This window comes from Dromaius novaehollandiae, chromosome 1, assembly GCF_036370855.1.
Source record: "Dromaius novaehollandiae isolate bDroNov1 chromosome 1, bDroNov1.hap1, whole genome shotgun sequence".
NCBI lineage: Eukaryota > Metazoa > Chordata > Aves > Casuariiformes > Dromaiidae > Dromaius > Dromaius novaehollandiae.
Genome location: NC_088098.1, coordinates 126,508,774 through 126,533,617, shown reverse-complemented (window position 1 = coordinate 126,533,617; position 24,844 = coordinate 126,508,774). Strand labels below are relative to the sequence as shown.

The 24,844-nt window shown below is 42.0% G+C and overlaps 1 protein-coding gene across 1 annotated transcript; it reads left to right on the top strand.

Moving 5' to 3' along the window:
- The first annotated feature begins 2,739 nt into the window (after window positions 1–2,739).
- XK (X-linked Kx blood group antigen, Kell and VPS13A binding protein) lies at window positions 2,740–22,710 on the top strand. Its single transcript, XM_026104108.2, has 3 exons — window positions 2,740–3,009; window positions 12,063–12,325; window positions 18,985–22,710. The coding sequence occupies exons 1-3, from the start codon at window positions 2,765–2,767 to the stop codon at window positions 19,809–19,811; spliced, it is 1,335 nt and encodes a 444-aa protein (XP_025959893.1). The 5' UTR covers window positions 2,740–2,764; the 3' UTR covers window positions 19,812–22,710.
- Window positions 22,711–24,844: the final 2,134 nt, after the last annotated feature.

The window sequence follows — 24,844 nt, the reverse complement described above, 5'->3', positions numbered from 1 at the left end:
TCAGTCTACCTAAATTCCCACTACATGCAGCCTCTTCCTTCTCCAGAAAGAACCTTCCATTCCCAGTGAAGAGCATTAGATGGTAAATTCACCTGAGCCCTTCCTTAGCAGGGCTCCCATCTTTGCCATTACCAGCTGAGCTCAACCAGAGGCAAGTGATGGGACTCCAGATTTGCCAAAGTTTCATTAAAGAATAGTAGCTGATAAGCAGAAATAGATATTAATGTTATTTCATTAATAGGCCAATAGCATTTCATATCTCATATCTTGTTCTTCCTGTTATATTCCTGTTAGGTCTCAGGTCTCTAGCTAATCTCCACATGTAGATCTGCAATTACCTGGGAACAGGCAAGGACAAACAAACTCTACCAGGGAAGGCATGAGAGCCAGCTGAGCATGAACCGAGTATCTGCAGCAAGAGAGAGAGAGGCGTGACAGGGATTGGAGATCTCCCTGTGCAGGATGGAGGCACCATCTGCCAACCTGATTTGATGTGTCAGCTTTGTTTCTTGCCAGGCGCTCAGATTCAGGATGTTGTGGGTTGTGGAGAGACTGCCAAGGTTCGTCTGGCCCTTGGCAGTGAATCCTTCACTGGTCATCCAAGTGGGCATCAGCAATACTGTCAGGGTGACCTTGAGCACATCCAGAACAAACACAGAGCTCTGGTGGTGAGGATGAAGGGCATGGGGTGGTCTCCTGTGTCCTGCTGGTGAAGGGTGTCACAAACACCGCTCGTGGTCAGCGGGGTGACTTGTATTTTTCTTTTAACACTTCACTGACCAAACAGGCAGGTGGTTATCAGGTTTCAGATATTTATTAAGTACACCACTATCCTTAAGCAAGAGAGTTTAAACAATATAGCAAGTTCCGTATTTAACAGGGTAAAAATAACACACTACACTACATACAGAGCAAGCAGGGATAATACGACCTGTTCCACGTCGGGCGAGGGTCTCAAGTGTGCAGGACACAATAAGGGGGGTCCCAGACCAGCTGAGAGGGAGCTCCAAAGAGCTGTTGTTATTGTCACATTTTATATGTTTCTAAGGAGCATGTCTATTGTGATTAGGTTTCTTGATGTCCTTATCAGTAGCCAGAACCTGTGTCACTCTGACACACTCCTCTGGGCTCAACCCGCTGACTGGGTTTCCAAAAGGGAAGGGAAAAGAAATTAATGAAAACTTGTGACAAAGGTCTCCACCCTTCAGATTTAGAGAACTAAATAGTGGAGGCCTCCCATCATGGGTTCTCATGCCTGATCAGCATGTAGTTGTAGATATTAATTCCCCTTTTCACTTGATTTATGAGGCAGCTTTGGTGTGGGTCAGGCTCTTGACATTAGTTTAGGCCGCAAGTGGTTGGTAGCAGACAATAGCGGAGGTGGTAACAAAGGCATTGTTATCATATCCTGCACAAGCTGGGGCATGTGTCCACAGGCAGGGAGAGACTACCGGGCCTATGCCTGGTCGCACTCCCCATCTGTGAACAGTGATACCTTCTCCTCTTCAGCAGGCCTTCGGGGTAAACAGTGCCTTGTCTGCTCTCCACAAAGGGGAAAGGCTCAGGGAGGAGGAGACAAACTCTGCCAGCCAACACCCGGCTGCACAGCAGGTGTGGCAGGCAGGGCTCTGTTTTTTGAGAATGTAGGAACCTTTGAGGCAAAAGGCCTGATAAGCAAGGATGAGATCCATAAGACAAAGTGGGACAAGAGCATCTTTGCCAACAGGCTCGCTAATCTGATGAGGAACTCTTTAAACTAGGTACGTCTGGGGATGATTACCAGGACTCACAGGTCCTTTTCTGCAAAGGTGTTTTCTAGTCAGTTGGCACCTCAGCCTTTATTGTTGCACAGGGTTATTTCATCCCAGGTGCAGGACTTTGTACTTGCCCCTTCCTTTCAGGCCATTTCTCCAGGCTGCTAAGGCCCCTCTGACTAGCAGCCCTCTATCCTATACCATAACTCTCTCCCTAGTTTAGTAAGGTGTCTTACAATACAAAGGAGCTCAGCTCTGTTTCTTGTGCCTCTACAGGAATGAAAATGATTTGATGAGCAGGTACTTGTCATTTGGCTGTCCAGCTCCAACGCTGTGACAGATAAATATTATCGCATGTCTATTCCAGCCACGTCACAGCCTCGATCAAGCCATAACAATGCTGAGTTTATCCGTACTGGGGACAGCTTGCCCCATCTAGCCTAGCAGTGTTGCACAGGCCTTCCCAACCACTGCTTCAGCATGAAGTAAGGCAGAAGCACACCGAGCCCCTGTGTGCAGTACTGTACCACAGAGCTGCTGCCAGGCACGCAGGCATTTCCCAACAGCGGGGCAGTGTTTTTCCCCCCAGTAAGAGGCAAGCGTGCGGCCTCCCTGGCAGGCACAAGACGCCTTGCCCAGCTCTGGAGCCAGGGCGCACCCAGGGGTGAGGAAGGAGCTGGGCCCACAGATGGCTTTATCGCCTGCACTGCCTGGTGGGGCTGAGCTCAGGCGAGAGCTCTCCCGAGGGCGCAGCCGCCCCTCCACTAACCGCAGCATCCCCGGGCGGCTCCCGCAGCCCCTGCGGCCGCCGGAGCCGCCGCCACGGGCGGAGGTGAGCGCGGCCGTTGTGCCGGCGGCTCCCTCTAGCGGGCGCCGCGCGCGCCGCGGCGGTTGGGCGGCCGTTGGGCGGGCCGGGGCGCGGCGGCCGCTCTGGCGGGTGGGTGTAGGGGCGGCTGCGGAGCGGCGAAAACGCGCCCCGCATGCGGGCCGCCGGCTCGGGGCGGGCGGCGATGAAATTCCCGGGCTCGGTCCTCATTTCCCTCGTCCTCTTCGTGGCCGAGACGGCGGCGGCGCTGTGTCTGAGCGGCACGTACGGCTCGGCGGGGGACCGCATGTGGCAGTGGCTGACGCTGCTGTTCGCCCTGCTGCCCTGCGCGCTGGTGCAGCTCAGCCTGGTCTTCATCCACCGCGACGTGAGCCGCGACAGGCCACTGGTGCTGCTGCTGCACATCCTGCAGCTGGGGCCGCTCGTCAGGTCGGTGAGCTCGGGGCCGCCGCCCGCCGTGGCCGGGGGTAGAGGGCGGCGGGGCTGCGCCCACCTGCGCGGCCCGGGCAGGGGCAGCGCTGCCCTCGCGCGCGGTAAAGGCGGCTCCGCAGCGGCGTGGCGGCCGCGTTCCGCGCTGCCCCCCGTGTGCGGCCGCAGCCGCCAGCCCGTGCTCACCTGTGCCTCCGGGTGGCGGCGGGGCCCGGCTGCCCGCGCTCCCCGCGCTGCCTTGGGGCTTCCCCACCTGTGCTGTGATCCGAAATCGCCTGTCTCCCAAGAAACATGGTGTTCTTCAAAGCCTGGGGGAGGGATAATTCTTTTTGCATGGCCGCTAGGCAGAAACATAACGCGGGACGCGGTGTTTTCCGGCCTTTATCGTTGGGGGAAATAGGTTAAGGTGCTCCTGAGAGGCTGCAGGCGGTAGGCATACTGGGCTCCCCTGGAGAGGGGCGATCCTTGCAGAGGCTGTTCCTTTTGTGTGTGCCGTATCTATTTTCCGTTCGTTTAAGTTGTTTGACTCTTTGCAAATGAAACCAGCCATTTGACAGGGGTGTTAATTCACTGCCGTTTTGTCCTTAACGCTTTACCCCAATACTACTTCCAAGAGAGGGAGAGGAAGGCTTCTGCGACTGTTAGTTTAACAAAATGATGGCGGTGGTCCTATCTCTGCGTATTGGAAATACTAGTAATGCTCTAGTCTGTCTCTTCTTTCAGAAAGTGAGCTACTTGCTGAGAATTCTCCAGAACAATTTGGGGCATCAGTGCAACTTCCAATTGCAAATGTCCTTAGAAAAAAGATAACTAGCTACAGAGTTGGTGCAACCCCATGACAAATATTTGCTGGGGACTTCAAATTTATGTTCAAATCACTTTTTTAAAAAAGAAAGGGAAATAAGTACAATATTTTTATAGTACAGATTAGGAGAAACACCCACAACTCTTTGAAATTCCCAGAGAGGGTGGAAACAGAAGATCTGTGATGCTCAAATGAAAGGATGAACAGATTAGTGGATTTTCTTTTTAATTCTCTGGAATAGCTCTTGACTTTTCTTTTGCTTTGACCTTAACTAAGTAGGGTTTCACTTTTTTTTTTTTTTTTTTTCCCCTCAACTTGGAGTGCTACCTGTTTACAGCCCTAGACCTCTATCACATAGAACACATTTTCTACTGCTTGGGTCAACTCCCAGATGCAATAGTTCCTGTAAAATCATGCATGGGCTTATGTAAGCCATCTCATTTCCATGAATCCTGGTGTGTCACCAGCTCTGTGCTTCTGCATTTCTCAAAGATTTACTGAACTTAGAATTTCCAGGAAGTTGGAAGATGTTCCAGAAAATTTACAACATGTTTGTATCACAATTCCCATGGCATCATTTAAACAGTACTGAGAGATGCCTGGTAGCTCTCTCTAGACCCAGGATAACTTTAATTATAATGAATAATTAAAAGAGTGCAGTACTGTCATGCTACCTGAAAAACTTGCAGACTTTAGTAGGAAGCAAGGACTATACTCATTAAAAGAAAGAGTTTCATAGAAAGCAACTTCTCTTTAGATTCAGAGAAATATGTCTCTTCATAGGATGGTAGTACAAAAGTGTGAGGAAGTGAAGTGATTGGTCTGAGACAGACCTTAAAGGTGGTTACAAGCTCTTTTTTTTTCTTCCTCTGCATCACCTTCCTATCCACTGCCACTAAATATTTGGTATCCATCAGAAGAGGGAACAGATCACTTTCTATCAAGTGTAGATCTAGACTGTAGACGTCTGTGTGCTTTCTGCATATGAAATTCATGATCTTTCCCTCTTTTACACAGTGGGCTTTCTGTCCTGAACTGGCATATGCAGAGGTCTGAGAGCAATTTTGCCTAGAAGGCAGAATGTTATTAGATTGTATTATCACTTTAATATCACTTTAACTATTGTAACCTACAAAAAGAACAGTTTTCCTGCAGCCATTTTGTCCCATCCCTTTAGGCAAGTCTCAGCTCCTTTGAACATGAGAATCCTGCTGCTGTTAGTGGTCTGTTTGCTTGTTTTAGAAGGGTTGTTAGTTGTTTTTGGTTTTGTTTTTTTTAATTTCTGTCCTATGATTTTTTTTTTTCTTTTTTGAAGCTACTTATGCCCTGTGGTTGCTAAGGGCTGAAGAGAAAGGAGAAAAGGTAGATGTTCTGTTCTCTCTTCTGAGTGATACCCTATTATCACTTCTACCTGTATGACACATAAGCATACACAACAGAGCAAGCAGAGATACAGTGTGAGCCCTGTTGAGCTCTAGGAATTTGGGTCCCTCGAACAAGACTTCAGTCCACATAGGGTTGCTTGTGTTTGGTCTCTCATTACTGGGGCTCTTATGCCTCACTGGCACAACTTAGCACCTTTCTAGGAGTACTAGATCAAATTAAGTCAAACAGGTCACATAAATAGTAGAACCATCCTAGACTCTGTTCACTTGTGACACCAGAATGAAATCTTAAATAGATTGCAGATTGCAGAGGATGGCATAATTCAATAGAGGGCAGTCTGCCTGGGCTGGCTTTAAAAAAAGCTAACATTAACTTTTTAACAATCGCTGTTGGGTTTGTAACATAATGCAGGACACTTACTATTTCACTATTCAGACTGCCAGATAAATAAATATCACCGCACTGGTTTACCAGTATGTGCCCATGTACCTTTTGTGATATTTTTTTCATAATCTTAAAAGCTAGACTTTTTTCGCCTTTCTTTTTTTCTTCTAAGAAAAAGAAATTAAGTTTAGATTTTGAAGAAAAGTGTGGAAATACCTTGGAAAGGGAAAGAGGATGTTTAGTTTAGCAAGCCAAATGATCCAGCCTGTTCTGAATCCTCTATGTGACAGGAAAAAAAATATGTTCTCTTATAAACCTTTCTTGCATACCACCACCTTCCCCAAACACCCACGTTCCACTTGTTCAGGAGGCATTTGCTGTCCTGGTGCTGCCATTGGAAGCACTAAAATTAGGAAGTTTCCCTCTTCCTGGAGAGAACATTTGCTTTAACAGGAGAGTATTGCTTACTCACCCTTCTGCCAATTTTAATTCCTTCTCCCACTCCCTAAGAGGAATGGTTTCTCTATTAAGTCAAAGCAATTTGTAAAGTAAAATTTGTAATAACCTCTGGTGGCCTGACTGATCTCTGATATGTATGTGTGCCTGAGACACTTCAGAGTAGTTAGCTGGAACATGATGACTGCAGATTTCTGGGCACTGTGGGGGATTTCTGCAACATTTCAGGTTGCTGCCACTCCTTGTGAATGCAGTAGTTGATCCGGATGCTTAGAAAATATATTTGGATACTTTCTCCTTTTTTGGTAGAAGGAGATATTTTTACCATACAAAATAAATTACAAAGCAAGAACTGACTTAAAATGGTAGTCAATGTCAATAGGAGATTTAATACATTTTTCTTCAGAAAAGACCAAATTCCTTTTTGGCTCATTATTGGCAGCTCCTGGACTGAGGACTGTCTCTTTATTCTGCATTTATTTGGACAGCACCTACAGCATCAAGATTGTCTTGGGATCTTAGGCACTGCTACAGTTCCCATGAATAATAACGGGGTGTATTGCTTTACCACTCTGGAAGTATCCTTTTATTTCCTGTGCCCTAATGCACAGCTCTTGGAACATTTACCCAAATGGCATGGAAGAGAAAAGTTATACTAGTGTACTGCTCTGTTTAGGAATTTGTTCAAAAAGTGAATGACTCTTCATGAAGGGTGCCAGAGAAGCCCCTGTTAACTAGTTTGTCCACTTCTATTCTGCAAGTTTTTGATAGGCCAGATACTGAAATAGGGAAGGCAGAGTTCCAGCTGAGTCAGTTCCAAACTGACTCTTAACAGTTCAGGGCTTAGAGGCACAAGCAATGCATGCGTGTGGTATTGTACCTTAAGTCTGCTAGATGATTGTGCTTTCTTTCTATCTCATTAACCAAAAATGATACTGAGGTGACATATGCGGAAGGGTGTGCTTCCTTCTGATATCAACTACAGAGGAAGGAAAGTGAAGTGATTTTGGGATGTCTTTGAAAATACCATCGTCACTGCTTTGTTAACTGAATATGCGCCCACAGATTCTTTCTTACAAGAAATATACAGTTAGGAGCTAGTTCTGTCTGCATGATGATGAACTTTGCTTGCAGAAAAACTCAAAGCAAATAGAACAGGCCCCTATACAGAGAGAGCTAATGAGTGTTTTCCTCCTGCTTTTAATAGGACAAGGATATAATCAGTAGATTTTTTTTAATGGGATCAGGCTTTGTTTCTCAAGGCATAAGGAAAAATAAAATTACATGCATGTACGCACCATGTGGGCAGCAGCAAAGGAGATGTAGCAGGAAGTTTTCATCAGACTGCTAGAGGAGCAGCTGTTATAGCTGAAGTTAGATTTGGCGAGCTTCAGGGAAAAAGAAATAAAATTGTAGGCTGAAATTATCAAAGTCATTTAAGATTTTGGGCACCTAATTCTGCAGTTTAAAATCTAATAAGCCATAATGCTTCAAATGTGTTGTGCAGAAGGACTGTCGGTCATGGATGTTCTCTCTTGTCTGGTGACTTGCTTTATACTTTAGAATAGCACAGATCTAAAAAAATTTTTTTTTTTTTTGGTAGGACTTCCATTGGCAGACCTTACTTTGGGAGATTCTGCTAGCTCTAAGTTTTACAATTGTTGCTGCATCTCCCTCTTTTCCAGATAGGATGAATATGCTTAGTGCTTCTTCAGTTTTCTTTTTTCTCTATGCTTAAGCAGATGCATTAGGTGTCCCAGATGAGATAAATAGAAAGTCAGCACAGATGGAAGGTAGAATAATGAGTGAGGAGCAAATCTTTGTATTATCTAACCCAGGTAAGTAAACCTGGAGGACTAAAAGGTTTTTTGCACACTTCATTAGAGAAAAGGAATTATTAAAAATGGAGTTGTTAGGCAAATATGGTTGTATATTTGCAGTGGACATATATGGATAAATCCCTTGAATAGATGTTTACCCTTGGAGCGCTTGTTGAGGGTGGGAAGTTCCATGTTTTCACTGCCTGTTCCCTCTTCATAGCACCATTATTTTGCCTGTATTTAAATCCCACACATTTGTGATTAAGAGAGGGAATGAGGTGCTCGCTCTCAGTGGGCTTATAAGGATAGGATTATTCCTCCTACTGACTGTGTGCAAGACAAATGTGTTGCTATTGAATCACTCTTTACAGGCATCATCAGGATCCTTGAAAATGTATAGCTCTTCCCTCTGCCAAGATTTGGCAGCAGGAGAGAGCAGCACCATCTTTTTCTCAGCTCTTAACTAGCAGGATAGAGGGTGGATTGATACTTTCTTCTTTGAAATAATATTAGTTCCTGCTGGGCCCATGCTACAACTGTCATTGCTTTAAATCCAATGAAATTCACTGTTGATTCTGTATTAGGATCTGTTGAAAGGGCCCTAAATATCATTGTATTGCAGGAGAGGGTTTGTGCGGGACTGTTCCTACCTTAGGATCTCTCACTCCCTGTCCTCCAGAGCAGAGGAGCAGTGAGCACTTGGGACTTCTGTGAAATTCCCCATTTTGTAATAAGTTTTGTAACTGTGGAGGAAAACTGCCTTGGAGCAATTGCCATCTTGCATTCTTTTAGTTGTGTCTTGTGTTTAAAAAAACAAAACAAAAAACCCTCAAAACTACAAAAAAAGACAAGCCAGTGCATTTAAAGACCCAATGCTCAACCCTTTTGAATGCACTTTTTAGACAAAGTCAAAACACAGCACAGGTACATGATTTGATTTTTCAGCACTGTTGTGAACCCTTCTGGCCTAGCTGGCCCTTGAGGTACTTATGCTCATTTTACAGTCTATTACTTGAAGATTTAGATTGGTGCTACTTCTTTTTAGTGTATCAGTTGTCAATCTGCTCCTTCTTGAAGCAGCTGCTTGGCCTGTGGCATCAGCTGGAGTCTTGAGTACATTTGACATCAGCCCCAAAAGCAGGTACCTCCAAAGACACCCTTGCCTGGGATGGGCAGGGTTCACAAGAAGATTGGCATCACCACTGACGTAATCTGAGTGCTGCCATATATCATTTTTATGACTGTATTGTGCTGATAGAAGACCCCTTTGGCTGTAAGGTGTGCTGAGCAGGCTATTCATTTCACACTGTATTGGTAGTCTTTGCTTTCATACACTGACATAGAATATCCTACCACAAACATGGTACTCAATATACTGCCACTCGATATCTAGCTAATAAATACATATCAAAGGCTTGCTCCAAAGCCCAACATTTTGTTGATTGTAGTATTTGCTATAGTCAGTTGTTAGATGGGTCCCTAGCCTACATCTGCTTCAAGTCATACACTGAAATAGTTCAGACACTGGTGCTGAGATCTGTCTCCATAATAGTTTCAGGCTTGCCCCCAGCTCAGGATGAATAGATTGCTGTGAATGCTGAGGGAGAATTAAATGCTCTGGGATCTTTCTTTTGGAATAAAATCAATTTGCTGGTTTCAAAATCTGTATTGGCTCCAGAAGCTGTTATGCTCTATTAATTTTTCACACTTTATTATTGGCTATATGGATTCCTTCACATAGAGTAAGACTGGCAGGGATTGAAAAGATTAACAAGGGGAAAAACATAAACTCACCACCGTGAACAGAGCTTCCAGTGCACCAGGACCTTCAAATAGCTTTAGTGATAACAGTAGCTGAAGCCTAGTGAATCAAGGACAGTGCTACAGAATCCTATAACTAGCTTCTGTCTGGAGCAGTTGAAACTTGCTGGTGGTCCAGTTAGGGAGGAAAAAAAGGACATCTAGATTATTAAAACCAAAATCAGAATGATTTGACTTAATTTTTATCAGTGCTGTTTTACAGTTCGGTCTGTGAGTTTTCCTCCAAAAGGCCATAGAGACTGAATGGCTAGTAGTTTGAAGAAAAAATGAAGCTGAGAAGGAAAAAAATTCAAAGTAGTAGTCTCAGATAAGCATATCTCCATGGTTTGTAATTGTGAGATATTTTTTTAAAGCAAGACAATTAAGCCTTAAGTTTTTAATTATAAAAACTCACTGGCAAGTGTTTGCAGGAGTCAGTAGGGCACAAATGGTGACATATCGTATATTTAACCTGGTTTATTGCAGGAATGAGATTTATCCATTCGTGGTGCATATATCTGTGTGTGTGTGTCTGACTGTCACTCAGTTACATAGGTAACTTTTCAAAACTTTGGTCAATTTTAACCAAATTTGACCTATAGTAGTCTCAAAGATACTACACTCCTACAAGTATTATGTGTGGAGGCAACCAAGTGAAGGAGATGAACTTCAGTGAGGCACTGCAGTAGGAGAGAAGGCAGCTCACTCCTTGTCGGTTATCAGAGGAGCTACCCAAGAGGAAGGTGCTGCGCGTGACCAGCAGCTGGAGGAGCTGTGACCAGAACGGGTGCCACAGAGCACCTTGAACTCGGTGAATCCCTCTCCAGGAGTTCTTTGCCAGCTGGACCTCCTAAGTTCTGCTGCTCTTGCAACGGTTATTTTCCCTTTTAAAGTCTATAGTGGCATATGGGCATGAAAAAGAATATAGGTTGTGCCCATACTAGGTTTGGGTTTGGGGAGATTTTTTTCAGCTGTGTCATTTATCATTTATGTTCCTGCTATACCTGGACTCTTCCACAGCAGGCTGTGTATTTTCAGGACCCTATGCGATGTGACACAAATAAGGAGTTTCCTCTCCTGTCCCCCGCAGCTTATGACTCTACCTGTACCTCAGTGGATACCTGCTTGTTACTACTTCCCAATGTTGACCCTTCCTCTGTATTTTTGAGGTCCTGCTTGCTGCCCAAAGCCATCCTTGACACGTTCATACCCCAGCAACTCTCTTAGAATTGCACTTCTAGAGCTTTAGCTGGTCTAAAAACAGTCATGGGGGGCAGGGTTCAGAAAGGATAATCTGACCAAGGTTGTATTGTTGTCTTTGCAATTTAGGGAGGCCAGATTGTCCTCATTGCTATATCATTTGCCAACCCCTTCAGCCTGTTTCCATTTTCTTCTTAACACCAGGATTGTTCTGAGTGCATGCGTAGAGGAAGCATGACCTAACAATGTGTAATTTCTGAATGGAAATGCATGTGCTAGCACCACTTTTTTCTGTGGAAGTTGATCTATGGTATGTTAGAGCTATAGCAACAAGGGGGGTTGGTTCACCTGGGCAAAAAGTACTGAGAGTTACAGTGACTGTAAATATTGTATCTTCTTATTTTGACTATATTTGCAAGATCGTGTTTGATATTCCTTAAACTGTGGAATAAATGTAAGCAAACATGAGGAGTAAAGCTCCTATTTTTATGTCTTTTTAAAAATGTTAATATCCTGAGTGAGTTGTGAGGCTCTAAACTGAAGGTAAGACAGCTGCTTGTTCCCTTTATTGCTGCTGTTGGTTGCTTCTTGTGTTTTTGAATCCCTGGTTGGTAAGTCAAGGGTTAGAGCCCAGCTGTGTTTATGAAGTGCATGCACCTGTTTAGAGCCAGCTGTGTCCTAAGCTTCTCTCCAATGTACTGAGCTGTTTCATTTAGGGCAGAGGTATCAGGAGGTGGTGTTCTTGTCATATCCAATTAGTGTGTCCTAGGTGTATGGATAACGCTGGGGGAAAAAGACATGAGGATCTGCAGAAACCCTTCCAACCTGGGTCCCAGACTGGGAAGCTATTATTGTTGCAGCGGGCAAGTAGTTTAAGGACTTTAATAAGGCAGCAGAGAGGCAGCTCCTCTGATCAGGAGTAGTTGTTTCCTTCTGTCAGGAAACAACTAAACCTCACATGTTTGAGTATTGCCACAGGCAGCCTAAAGGGCGCTCCCACGTTCTTGCCCTCTGGTCACCTGTGGTTCATGTTTACAGATGGAATCTGTCATATTCCAAGCATACCAAGAGGGGAAAATGAGCAAGTTTTGCACTATAAGGAAAAGGTGACTTAGTACACTGCTTAAAATTCTAAGGAGTGGGAAGACCTATGCTTTTGTTTTATTTTTTTCCTATTACTCTATTTACTGATTTGCTTGCAGGTGTGTGGAAGTCTTTTACATTTACTTGCGTGCTGGCAGAGTTGAAGAGCCCTATGTCAGCATCACGAAGAAAAGGCAGATGCCCAAGGATGGATACTCGGAAGAAGTTGAGAAAGAAGTGGGCCAGGCTGAAGGCAAACTATGTACGCACAGATCCGCGTTCAGTAGGGCATCTGTGATCCAGGCATTCCTTGGCTCTGCACCCCAGCTCACGCTCCAGCTCTACATCTGTGTCCTGCAGCAGGAGATCACAGCTGCCAGAAGTAGGTAGAACTGTTGTTAACACCTCCATATTTTGGTGGGAGGGAGAGGAGAAGGGTCACAGCAGTCAGGTGTAGCTGTAGCTGCCTTGCTGGCAAGATCTGAAAACACTGCAAAGGGTTCAGCTCCCTGGCAGCTTTGATGATTATGTTGCACTCAGGTTCTTCTCTATAGCATTGTGTTTTAGACTATGACACTTACTGTAGCATACTTTGGTTGCTATAGAAACACTAATTTGATAAGTGACCATTATGGCAGGAGAGGGAGGCAGCTGGAGGGACTGAGCTGTCTTCTCTGAAGAGAAGAAAAACTTACCCGTTCCCTTTTGATTCCTGGGCAAGCTTTCTAGCAAATTCCTGGGAGTACAATGCAAACTATACTTTTCCATGCTGCATTAAGGAAGATGTACTTTAAAGGAATGCAGTTTCAAATATGCACTGAGGACCTGAGCTGGCTTTGCTTGTACCAGCCTCTGAATTTGGAATCAAAAGGCAGGACTGAATAGCTCAGTATGGAAGTATGGCCATATGATCTCCAGATCCAAGCTTTCAAGTCTTCACCAAGGAGTGCTGTACCACATGAACATAGCAGGTCACATCTTTCTTACTACAGGACTCTTTGCATCTTGCTCCGTGATATGCCCCAACTCCTTGAAAAATCTTGATTTCCTGGCTGGCTGCTAATAGCAGGATCTACACCTGCTGGATTGCAGGATAACCTGCTTTCCTGTATGAGATCTTCTGAGATCCAGTTCACCATGGACTGAGGATAGGAAGGGCTTTGACACCTGCGTGAGCTTCAGGTGTGTCTCCACTGGAATACAAAATAGCTCTTGTAGCTACGAGGCCCTAAGAGGCCAAGGATCTTTATCAATTTCACAGGTAGGGAGGTTGAGAATAGGTAACGTGTTATGAGTCCAGCTGGTTGGGTTTTGGGGGATTTGTTTGTTTGTTTTTTCAGTTCTGATGGCTTGGTAGGCAGTGTACCAGGATGAAAAACTGAGGTTTCTGGTGAAGCCAACATAGTAGTGTCAGGGTTCTCCCCTCAAATCAAGGAACGGAAAATCTTAGCATGCCAAAGCATATAGGGATATTGCAGTAGCTTAAGTTCTTTAAACAAGAGGTATTATTTAAGATTGTGGCAGTTGACAATTGAAAGGCATTGTTCCTGACTGTGTCTGAGTACCTCTCAGCTATGGTAGGCTCTTTGAGTGGTTGTGGTGTCTGTGACATGGGAATAAGAACAGGGCAGTTGAATCCTTTGCTGAGCAGTGCCATTAGCACACAGTTTCCAAGCAGTTCACTGCAGATGGCATTTGCTTGAGAAAGGTCACCATCTTACTGTATTTTTTCTATTGCTAGTGTTGACATTATTGTTCACTGTTGTCAAGGAGAAGAGCTGTGTTCCAGATCATTAGAGAATTATGTATTTATTGATGATTTGTAACTTTGTAATACTTCTGACTTTCATCAGTCACTGCCCAGGACAACTCTGAATCATAAACTGATGAATGACCCTCTATGGGTGAAGTTAAACATCCAGAGATATTCTGGCTCACCAGAGAGTTCAGTGAATAAGTATAGATAGTGAGACAGCGCAGGACAAAACCCACAAACAAGTGCAGGAGACATCTTATGTCTCCCAGAAGCTATTAGCATAGCGGATCCTGTGTAACTGTAAAATATAGAAGTCAAAAGAAAAGATTACCATTTTTTTACTTTAAACAGTGATCTAGGAACAATGGCAAAGTCTGTTAGACCTCACTCATGAGAAAAACTAAGTGCTACAGGAGGAAAGTATCAAATGAGATCCTAACATAGCATTTCTCCAGACACCTGAAAATGAAACCAGCCCTATACTCAAAACAGATTGAGACTGAGTTGGAGAAGCTGAAGAAGAGCCACATTGTTTTGCCAGTGCAGTTTTAAAATGAGCTGTACACACAGGTGTTTCATCAGCTGAGCGGTCTGACAGACTGGCTTAAATCTTTGCTTTGTATTAGATTCGCAGTGTCATTCATCCCAAACCTTTTTATTCTCCCCTGAGTTCTTCCATTTGTTAAACCTAACTTTCTGTTACATTTGTTGCTGTAAAGGGTGGATATTTCCAGTTCCATTCTGGGCATTTGTTGAAACCAAAGCAGTCATCCCTGGTACCTCCTTGTCATAAACATATTCCTTTTGTATTTATTTTATCTTCTGAAATCTTGTAACTTTCTGCAGTCTCTTCAGTTGGATTATTTCTTCAGCGATATCTTTTGTCCACCAGTATTATTCAGCCTCCAGAGTAGGCAGGAATGATGCATACTGCAGTTTCAGCTTGGCATTTGTTATATATATACACATACAGAGATTCTCATATGTAGGGACATATAGCAGTTTAGCAGCCAGTCCAGCTCTTCTTCCACACGTCATCTGGTCTTCATCTTCCCTGTTCTTTGACATCAGTCTTCCAAGGCGTGTGCACTTTTCCATTTGTCCTGGTTATAATATTAATCTCTTCTTCATGTCTTTTGATTTCCACATTTTTTGTCTCGTCTCATCATTAGTCTGTATTTTCTGGATTCCTGCTCTACCCTATCCATTATTCTCTGTAGATTCGGCTTAGTGGTAATGAGGTCTGTATCATCTGAACCTAAAGCTGTATACCATCATGCCACATAGCATGATTTATCCCTTTTAGATCTGTTCAAAAGTCATTATTGCTTCTAGTATTGAATTGAACAGTTCTGAAAAGAGCATGCATCCTTGGCTAACCCTTTTTGTCAACCAGACCCATGATGCATCCTTCTTGTATACTTCGTGGCACTTATGATGTTCTCTAGATGTTTTCTACTGGCTGATTAAATTTTTGCCCAGGCATTCTGCAAATTTGCCATGTCACGGTCTGCCAGTCCCACTGCAGCCAAGAATGTAAGGTGAAGAGAGCTAAAGACAGTTGCCAAAGAGGCTTTGCCCTGCCAGCTTTGTGATGAAAGACATAAAGGCTTCAGTAACTCTAATGTGAAATGCATAAAAGCGTTGGTGGATAAAATGCAGCGTTGGAAACCCACAAATAATAGCCCAATTTGAGTCCTGGTCCTAGACATTTAGCTCTTTCTTCAGCTACAGCATAATTGGGAACAAGTTCCTGACTTGTTACTCTATGAAATGCATGGTCTAACTTTGTAATTGCCACTCCCAAAACAGACATCTAAGTCTCTGTTGTGCATCTAGGCTTCACCCTGAAGACTGAATGGGTCTATCAGTATCAGGCATTGTCTTAGAGCCAACTGCAACCTTGTATTTAGGAGAAAGCTGGCATCAGGCTCATGTCTACCTACGTGGTGTTGGGCAGATAACAGGACTTCTTCATTTAGGTAACATCACCTGAAGGAGCGAAGGCCAGGAGGTGCCGGAAAGACCTGAGTCAGCATTAATTACAAAAATATCTGGCTGGAGATAGTGGGGAGGATACATGGCTTGGCCTCTTGCCCTTGAAAAAAGGCAAGTCCTCAGCCTGCAGTATTGAATGTGAAAGATTTGCTTCCATTGAACAGTGATCTTTTTGTAAGTTTTAGCTGTGCCATTAACAGCAGTAAAGTTGTTTTCTTTAATTGTTTCTTATAGTTATAAAATCATCTCAAAAGGTGGATTTCCCACCATTTAAAAATAAAATCACTCTACTGAAAAGGTGCGTGTTTTCTTCTTTTAATGAAAACTTGTAACAGTGGCTGCCATCTCCAGAAGTTTTGTTTTTATGGTCTTTTTCAACTTAGTAGTTTCTGTAATATCACTTTTGTAATGAGCATAAACTCTGCTTTTGGGACAAAGATGAAGAGACATTTAATGATTTCTAGATGTTCTTGCCATATATCTTAAGATGCTTCTACAGTTTTTCCTTCTCTTCTCAGTGACTTTTGACCACAGAATGCTTTTTTTCATTGTTTGAACAACATACTTTATGTATTTTTGAGCATTAATTATTGTTTTTAAATGTTGAAATTACATCTTAGAGGCAAAAATTTTGGCATTTAGGTGTCTTCCCTGAGTAAAAAAAAAATGCCCTTATGAAATCTAAAATGATGATTCATTTTAGAAAGCTGTAATGTATAAAATAGGTAAATTATGGTTCTTCACAACTGAATATAAGATTTCAGTCATAGATATTTTTTGATGTATCTCTTCTAGTGCAAAATTCACTTGCTTACTAACTCTAAGTAGGAAAGACTAGGTCTTGAAAAGACCTGGGACATAATTAAAAAAAAAAAAAAATCACAAAGTATAACAGTGCCTCCCTGAATGGCGCTGGGAGCATGCGTCTCTGATTCCTAAGAAAAATGTAGCTTTCTGGAGGTAGGGAGGAAAAAGAAGAATGCCTTTAAAGCATTATTAAGACAAGTTTGAGATTTAAAATCCTTAAAATGAAATCAGGTAGTAAGCTTAATATTTCTTAGCTTATCAAACCACAAGACAGGCAGAGTTCCAGGACAGAAGCAGTCAGTGTCCAGTTTTTTTTTTTAACACTGTCAAAGCATTCTTTTGCTGAATTAGTTCATAGAAGTTATTTGTTCTTACATATTTCTAGAGCCCATTCCGACTGCAGGAAAGATCATTGGTATTCTTGTCTGCACTTGCTTGCTCTTCTGCTTTTAGTTGATATTTTTGAAGTCATAACATTTAAAAATTCTCAGATCAAATGCAGCGCTGTAAAAAAAGTGTTTAAAAACACACACTAAAAATTGAAACACTGATTATGCATTTGTTTATTTTCAGAGAATATGTGCACCACCACTCTGGCACGTATAAAATTACCATATAAAATGGCAAACATTTTTTGGCTTACAGAGTGCTATTGGAAATTCAGATATAAAGGATTAATTTTTTTTCCCCCCAGAGTAATTCAGAGGTTTTTGAGTGTTGGGGTGGGAAGGAGGATAGCTAAAAGGATAGAGGAAATCCTGTTAGCAAGTTTTTAGACATCCTAAAATATACTTGTTTCTTTCAAAGTCATGCTCAGAGGTTAATAACTTTAAATAGGAGAAACTGATAATCATAGTTAAATAGCTATAGCAGAGCAAGGATTCCAGTTCATTCCTAGGATAATGACACATAAACTAATTGAAGGCTGCAGACCGCCCTGGTTGCTAAGCACTACATTAAAGTAATTGACATAATTGAGCATTGACAACTCTGCCTTGTATCTGAAGCAATATAATGCTCTGTAGCGTGACCAATTAGCTTGGTTACTTTAATTAAAATTCTAAAAGAAACTACTGAGTCATTTTTACTGTACGTAACTCCTTTGCATTTCTGTACTTAACTCATTTGCATTTGAGGTATTCCTTGCATGGAAAAAAGACAAAGATTGAAGCTATAAGTATTGAATAGGTGTGCTTAAAATTAGTCCCCTAAATCTGCTATTCAGCATGCCGGTAAAAATGGCACAGGAAGTATGCAAATGCTAACAAAGCTGTGGATGGTTAGTACCTCTGAATGTCAAGATATTTCTCTTTGAATGTTTATATTGTATATCTAGAGTTCTTTTACATCTGTGCCTACTTAGCTTGGAAACTTTCCCCTGGTTTGTCCCCGCCTTCCAGTACACTTGTTTATTCAGCATTGTAATTCACACATCTTACGCAGCATTCAGTTAGCAGAGTGCTGTAGCCCGAGAGGCTGTCTATTGCTGGGTCTCGGCTGTGATATGACAGTTCAGAACTCTAGTCTCCATTTCTTTTTCATTTTTGGCCGAGGGACTTAGCTGCTAAATGTGCCCAAGAGCTTTTGGGACAATAGTGTGAGCCTCTGTATGGCAAGATGAGGCGCCCTGCTGCAGTGCCACAAGGCTTTCCCTCCACCAGCCTGGAAGGCAGGTAACAGCTGGCCTCTGCAGTCACTTTCTACAGAATTTAAAAGCAGTGAAACCTCTTCACCTGAGCGATTCTGTGTCAGTGGGAGGTACTGAAAGCTGATTTTGGAGAACTATGTGATCTAAATTTCAAGACTTTTTTTTAAAGGAATTTTTTTTTAAATGCATGATATTGGCAGATATAAGGAAAATGCAGTGTAGCCAGGTGAGCAAGTATCTGTCTACACAGGCAGAAAAAGTGAAAATGGTTTTGGGTATAAACTGCTGGCCTCTGACTGCAGACTCTAGTTTTCAGTTTTGAGCTCTACGACACATCTCCTGTGTGCTTAGACAAGTTGCTTCAACCCAGAACTTCAAAAGCATTGTGGTATCTGCATGGCCAAATAATTCTTAAGAATTTCAGCTTCTGTCTCTCAGTTCTTCATCTGTACACAGAGTTAGTAGCATTCCTCTGTGATGTGGAGTACTGTGAGAATAATATTAAAGTTTGAGACTAACTTGTATATCCTTATGATTGAGCTGTATAATTACCAAAGACAATTTATGTACAAAGAGCTCTAGGTGGGGGGGGGGGGGGGGGGGAAGGAGACACTTGTGATTGTTCAGTGCCTTTTTGCCTTGTATGTACTACGAAAAATAACAAATGATGAAGAAAATGGGAGGCAGGGTTAGCTTGATAATCCAGAAGTGGATACAAAGAATGGCTTTTTTGGTATTACCATGAAGCCATGAAGACTCTCTGCATTACTGTGATGCAATGCCTTTAACTTCTGCTAAGCTGGAGGTTCTGATTTGTCTTTTCTCTTTGTAGGTATTTTTATGGTCCTTTCTCTCCTGTCAATTGTATATGGCGCCTTACGCTGCAACATCCTGGCTATTAAGATTAAGTATGATGATTACGATGTCAGTGTGAAACCAGCTGCCTACCTCTGCATATTCATGTGGAGAAGCTTTGAGATTGCTACACGGGTTATAGTTTTGGTCCTTTTCAGTTCAGTCCTTCAAATCTGGACTCTCCCTGTTGTGCTAGGGAATTTCTTTGTTTTTTTCTTTTATCCCTGGATTCTCTTCTGGCAAAGCAAGTCCCCATTTCCTGAGAACATAGAGAAGGCATTGAGCAGGGTTGGCACTACCATTGTCTTGTGCCTCCTCACTTTCTTGTATGCTGGCATTAACATGTTCTGCTGGTCAGCAGTGCAGCTGAAGCTCAATGATCCCGACTTAATTAATAAATCCCAAAATTGGTACCGATTGACTGTGTATTATATGCTGCGGTTCATTGAGAATGCATTCCTCCTGCTGATGTGGTACATCTATAAAACCGATATCTACCTGTATGTCTGTGCCCCGTTGTTGGTCTTGCAGCTCCTGATAGGTTACTGCATGGCTGTCCTCTTCATGTTGGTGTTCTACCAGTTCTGCCACCCATGCAAAAAGCTCTTCTCATCCAGCATTTCTGAAGGTTTGCTGTCCTGTTTCAAGTTCCTCTGCTTTGTTTGCGCACCTTCCAAATCCACTATACTGATGGACAAAGCAGATTTAAAATTACCTGCTAATACTGATGAAGCCTGGAGCAGTAGCAAGACAATAGATTCTCAAAATGGGAATCCTCATCAGAGTGTTTCTTCCAATGCCTAGTACAACTGGTGGCAGCAGGTGCCTTTGGAAGGTGCCAGATCACCTGCTGAGAATGTTATGCATCTTGGACATCGTGTCTTGTGGATGAGGTTTTTTTTCTTGCAGATGTAGCACTGCATGAAGACTGACAAGCCTACCTTTATGGGAAACTTAACTGTATGAGTGTTTGTCTCTGTGTGTGTCTGTGTATGGACACAGAGAGCAACCATTGTTTGTATAATTCTATCTCAGAGGTTTTTTGCACATAGGTGTATTATCATTTGCTTACCTTGAAATCATTATAGGAGACATCCTTCAAAAACTGGCCTAATGCTGATCTTACTCAGGAAATCTGAAGAGGCTGAAAGGAAATACATTTTATTTCAGATAGGATGTCATTATGGCATGCCACCCTAGCATGGAAACAGAGCATAATCCTTGACTATGTATTGACTGTAGCTGCAGTCTGCTTTCATCGAATTGCAGACTTTTTTTACACTCTAATCGATGTAATAAGACAATACTTGTCTTTTTGACTTAAGAATTGGACTTCTGTAATTCACTGTAGTCTAGGTTGCCAAGAAAGAGCTAATTAGACACCACTAATACTGAAATGTGACTGTTACTGAGAATAGCCAGAGGGGTTATTGGCTTATGCACTCTTTTACTCTTTATATTTGCTGCTTGTTAGTAAGGGAATTAAATTTAAGACAGTAATCGTAAAGTTCTGGAATAGCTCAGTGTCTTGACATCATCATATAAATAACCTGATTTTTGATGTTCTGGTATATGGGTGGGGTTCACTTTATATAACTTTAAATGTCTAGAAGTTGGGCAGATAGCGTGAACTACCGATGTAGGTGCTCTCACTACATCTCCAGAGAATGATTCCACCCATCCTAAAGTGTTGTCCTAGGCAGGTGATATGAATCATTCCCTGGAGAGCTATTACTATGTTGACTAGATGCCTTGACAGTTAGCTTAGACTAGACACATCACTTTTAGAGGGCTAAAGTTAAGAGACAAGCGCCACTCTGGTTGTCAGGGGTTTGGTAGTGCAGCAAGCAAGGAACTCAATGACTCATCATGTGGAGACAGAGGATCTTGAGTCCTTCTTTTTGAGCCTGTGATATATTATGTCAGTTTGATATCAATAATTTAAAACACTCTGGCTTCTTTACCTCAGAAGTACTGAAGGTTTGAAATCTTCTAAAAGAGGAACCAGAAGACATTGACTTTTTTTCTATGCACTATTTTACCACAATTAATTAAAAGCATTTCTGTATTTTGTAAGTTGCTGGTAAAGTTTTAACAGATGGACACTCAAGAAGCAGTATGTAGTGGAAATACACAAAACCAATTGTGTTTTAAAGAGTAAGCAAAAGTTTTTTGCACTTTGTTTGCTTAGCATCTTGCATTTTTTCTGAGTATTACACATTATGGCTGCTAATGGAAGCAAGTATTTCATGATCCAAAGCACCTTTCAATGTCCTCAGTTTTGCCTCCGTCCTACCGTTATGGAGGATGTGAAGTTCTTCAGAAGAAGGGATATCAGCATAATTTTACTAGAAATGTCACAAGTTGGGGGCTGAGGTCATTTGTATTGAAATATGTCATATGCAGTGCTGCAAAGACCTAAGCTGTTTTTATTGTTCTTTATTGCACTGTAAATGAATGTCTTTTTACTTCACTTTTGTAATGGAGATGGGTTTTTTATTTTGCTTGATGTGTGTGATATGTGTATGCAGATCTCATTAAAATATTTGTGGGTGGTAATGGGAGTTTTCAGCTTGAGCTTGCCATGGGAATGTACCTCACATATCTGGGGAAGACACCAAACCTTTCTGTTCTCATTTTGCTCCCTGAGGAGGTTTAGAATAGTGGAGTAATTTCTTGGAGACACTACAGTATTTCTCTGTAGTTTTCTATATGTAGAAGAGTATTTCAGAAAAACTTTTAATGGTTAGTTAAAGGAGCAAGTGAGAATGTAAACCCTTGCCTTCAAACCTACAGTTTGGTACAGAGGGCCAAATTTTCAGATGTGCTTAGCTAAAATTGAGCATCTCACTTTATAGTTGGACGCAGATTGATAATCAGGGAATTATGGTTCTGGTGCCTAAATACAGATGTACCTAGGTCTGAAATTTTAGCCTTTGAGAGCCAGAGAAGTTCATATGTAGAGGTACTTCATATCTAAAGAGATAGCTCTGAAATCTTTAAATCAGACCTGGACACTGTAAGTGATGGTGTGATTGTGATTTTTTGGCATTTGAAGACAATAGAATCTCCACAACCCTCAGTCAGTGTTTTTGCTATAGTGAAGTTAACAGTAGGAGAGCTACATCTAAGAGTCCAGTATATATGCGTAGTGAGTACTATTTAACTTCACCTACCAATGATGAAGACTGATGTACATGAATATTTTTAGAGACTGTGCCATATTACTTCCTATTTTTATACCAACCTCCTGACATGCATATAATACTGAGTATTTAAATCATTCTTATGGCGAAAAAAAATGTATGGGTTATATTACTATCCTATGGTTTTGCCTTAGTTCTATCAACTAGCCTAATACATTTGGAGTAACTGTTCAAACACTCCATCAGCATGAATGCTGTTGCTTTTGCTTTGCCTCATATCGCCATAGCATCAAAGGCAGGTTAGCTAATAGTGTTGCTGCTCTCTATATATTTTGGCGTAGTTGTGCTGCCATTGCTCGTAGAAAGAGAATGTGAGAAGGAGTCATAGAGACAAAGACATTCAGTTGTGTAAAGACCAGTGTTTTAAAGGACAAGATTATTTTTCTGAAGTGTGCTATACAGCTAGGAGAGGCAGTGCTTTCATAGGTTAGTGACAGTCTCGATAGTGTTATCATCAGTTCACCCACTGGCTGCACTGAGAAAAGGATAGCAGTAGCTGCAAAGGGTGTATATGTATGAATGAATGATGTCTTGCTATGAGTTTACTGTAGTTTTATTATCCTCTATAAACGTTAAGAGGCATAAGTGTTCACTGAAAGGGTGTAGGGCTAATGTGAAAAATTTTACTCGAGTAGTCCCACGTCATACAAAGGATCGCTTAATAAGGATTGTTCATGTATGTAACAATATGCAAGGTCTGGTGCACAGGTATTCTTTTATACTTGTAAAACAACACAAAATTAAAATGTTGAACCATTAACTTAAATTGTGTTGATCTCTGCTTTCAGGAAACAAAGCTAAAGGTTATAGCACACTGTCATCTGTTACCACTCAACAGAAGAGGTATTTTCAAGCAGATCTATTTGGATCTGTTTAGATCTATATAGAACAATAACCTGTGATTGATTAGGGAGTTCCGTACCTAAAGCCAGTTTTGTTCCTAATGGTTTTTAGCTGGCAAGGATCTCAACAGAAAATTTTGTAGTAAGTGGGTGATTTAAGAGAACAGGGTTATGTAAAGCAAGATCAGTATAGGTTATTTATTGTCAAAGATGGGAATATTTAGTTGTTTTACATTGGGAAGCAGAAAGAAATCATTATTACCTCATAAAGGATGTCATAACATTTTTCCTGCACTCTCCTTTTCATGCTTAGCTGGATTTAGCACATGCTTATCTCTGTGATCTTGGGAATAGCCAGTAAAATCCCATTGAGTGCTACTGTGGAGGCACCTGGGTGCATAAAAACTTTGTAACACATTTAAGTGTTAGGAAAAATATGTATATAAATATATTTTTATAGATATACATACATATGTTGTAACAAGTTGTAACATGTTGTGACTTCTTACACATTGCCTCCCTTCCCAGATCTTGCCTCCTTGTTAGATGTTAACTTCTTGCATTTTGTGGCCACTGCATGTCACTATTGAAGGAGGAACAGCAAAGAAGGATTTTAGGAGTTCTGGTGGCAGTGGACACCACTATCTGCCAGTAAGAGCTGCCCAACTTGAAACATATAGAAAGTAATTAATCTTTTTCATACATTCTCTTTAGTCTCAAGTGATCACTTTTAAATAAATGACTAGTATAATTTTTTTCTTTTTTTTCTTTTTTTTTTTTAACCAAATGCAGATTACAAACCTAAGTGAAAAATTTCAGATTCAGGCACAATGTTGACAACTGTTGAGATTTTTATCACAAATTCCTTGTTAGTGAATATCTGCCTTCAAATCCTGGATGTGTGTTTTCAAGAGAATCCCTACTTTTTGTTTTCAGCATGGCTTCTGAAAGAGTTATGTGACCATGCTGTTTCTCTGTCAGCCCTGTTCTCCCCGTCTCACACTCACTGGCTAACTGATAACTGAACTTTTCTGAGGGTAGAAATCTGAGGAAAAAAAAGTAGTTACATGAGTTTAGTGAAGACTAGCAGCTACCAGGAGGAGGAGATGCGAGTTGATCCAAAATGTTCCTTCTGATAAGAAATGTTTCAGCATGAGTTATCTATTCTGGCTGACAGCTTAGCAAGCACTTACCAGCAAAGTGATTAGCTTTATCAGCTATCCGCAGCACCTGCTCCATCTTGCTCTTGGGGTGGAGGAGGGCTAAAAGACCTTGAGGATGAATAGATACAGGGGGAAAGAGGAAGAGGATGTAATAAAGTCATGTGAGGTAGTGGGAGTCACTTCAGTGTAAAGGAATCAATACAGCCACTACAGGAAATTAGACTTCTGGAATTGTTCCATTGCTTGCAGAACAACTTACTTGCAGAATCACAGAATAGTTGGGGTTGGAAGGACCCTCTGGATATCATCTGGTCCAACCCCCGTGCTCAAGCAGGGTCAGCTAGAGCAGCTTGTCCAGGCCTCTGTTCAGCCAGGTTTTGAATATCTCCAAGGATGGAGACTCCTCCACCTCTCTGGGTGACTGATTCCAGCATTCAACCACCTTCGCAGTAAAGAAGTGTTTTCTTGTGTTTGCATGGAATTTCCTATGTTTCAGTTTGTGCCCATTGCCTGTTGTCCTGTTAGTGCAGCACTGAGAAGGGTGTGGTCCCATCCTCTTTACACTCTCCCATCAGATATTTATAAACAGTGGTCAGATCCCGCTGAGCCTTCTCTTCTTCAGGCTA

What these genes read in the sequence shown, in the direction of transcription:
- XK (XM_026104108.2), top strand. Translation starts at nt 2,765, where the DNA reads ATGAAATTCCCGGGCTCGGTCCTCATTTCCCTCGTCCTCTTCGTGGCC. An exon ending in CAGCTGGGGCCGCTCGTCAG is followed by an intron (nt 3,010 to 12,062) that starts GTCGGTGAGCTC and finishes ATTTGCTTGCAG; the next exon opens with GTGTGTGGAAGTCTTTTACA. An exon ending in GGAGATCACAGCTGCCAGAA is followed by an intron (nt 12,326 to 18,984) that starts GTAGGTAGAACT and finishes TTCTCTTTGTAG; the next exon opens with GTATTTTTATGGTCCTTTCT.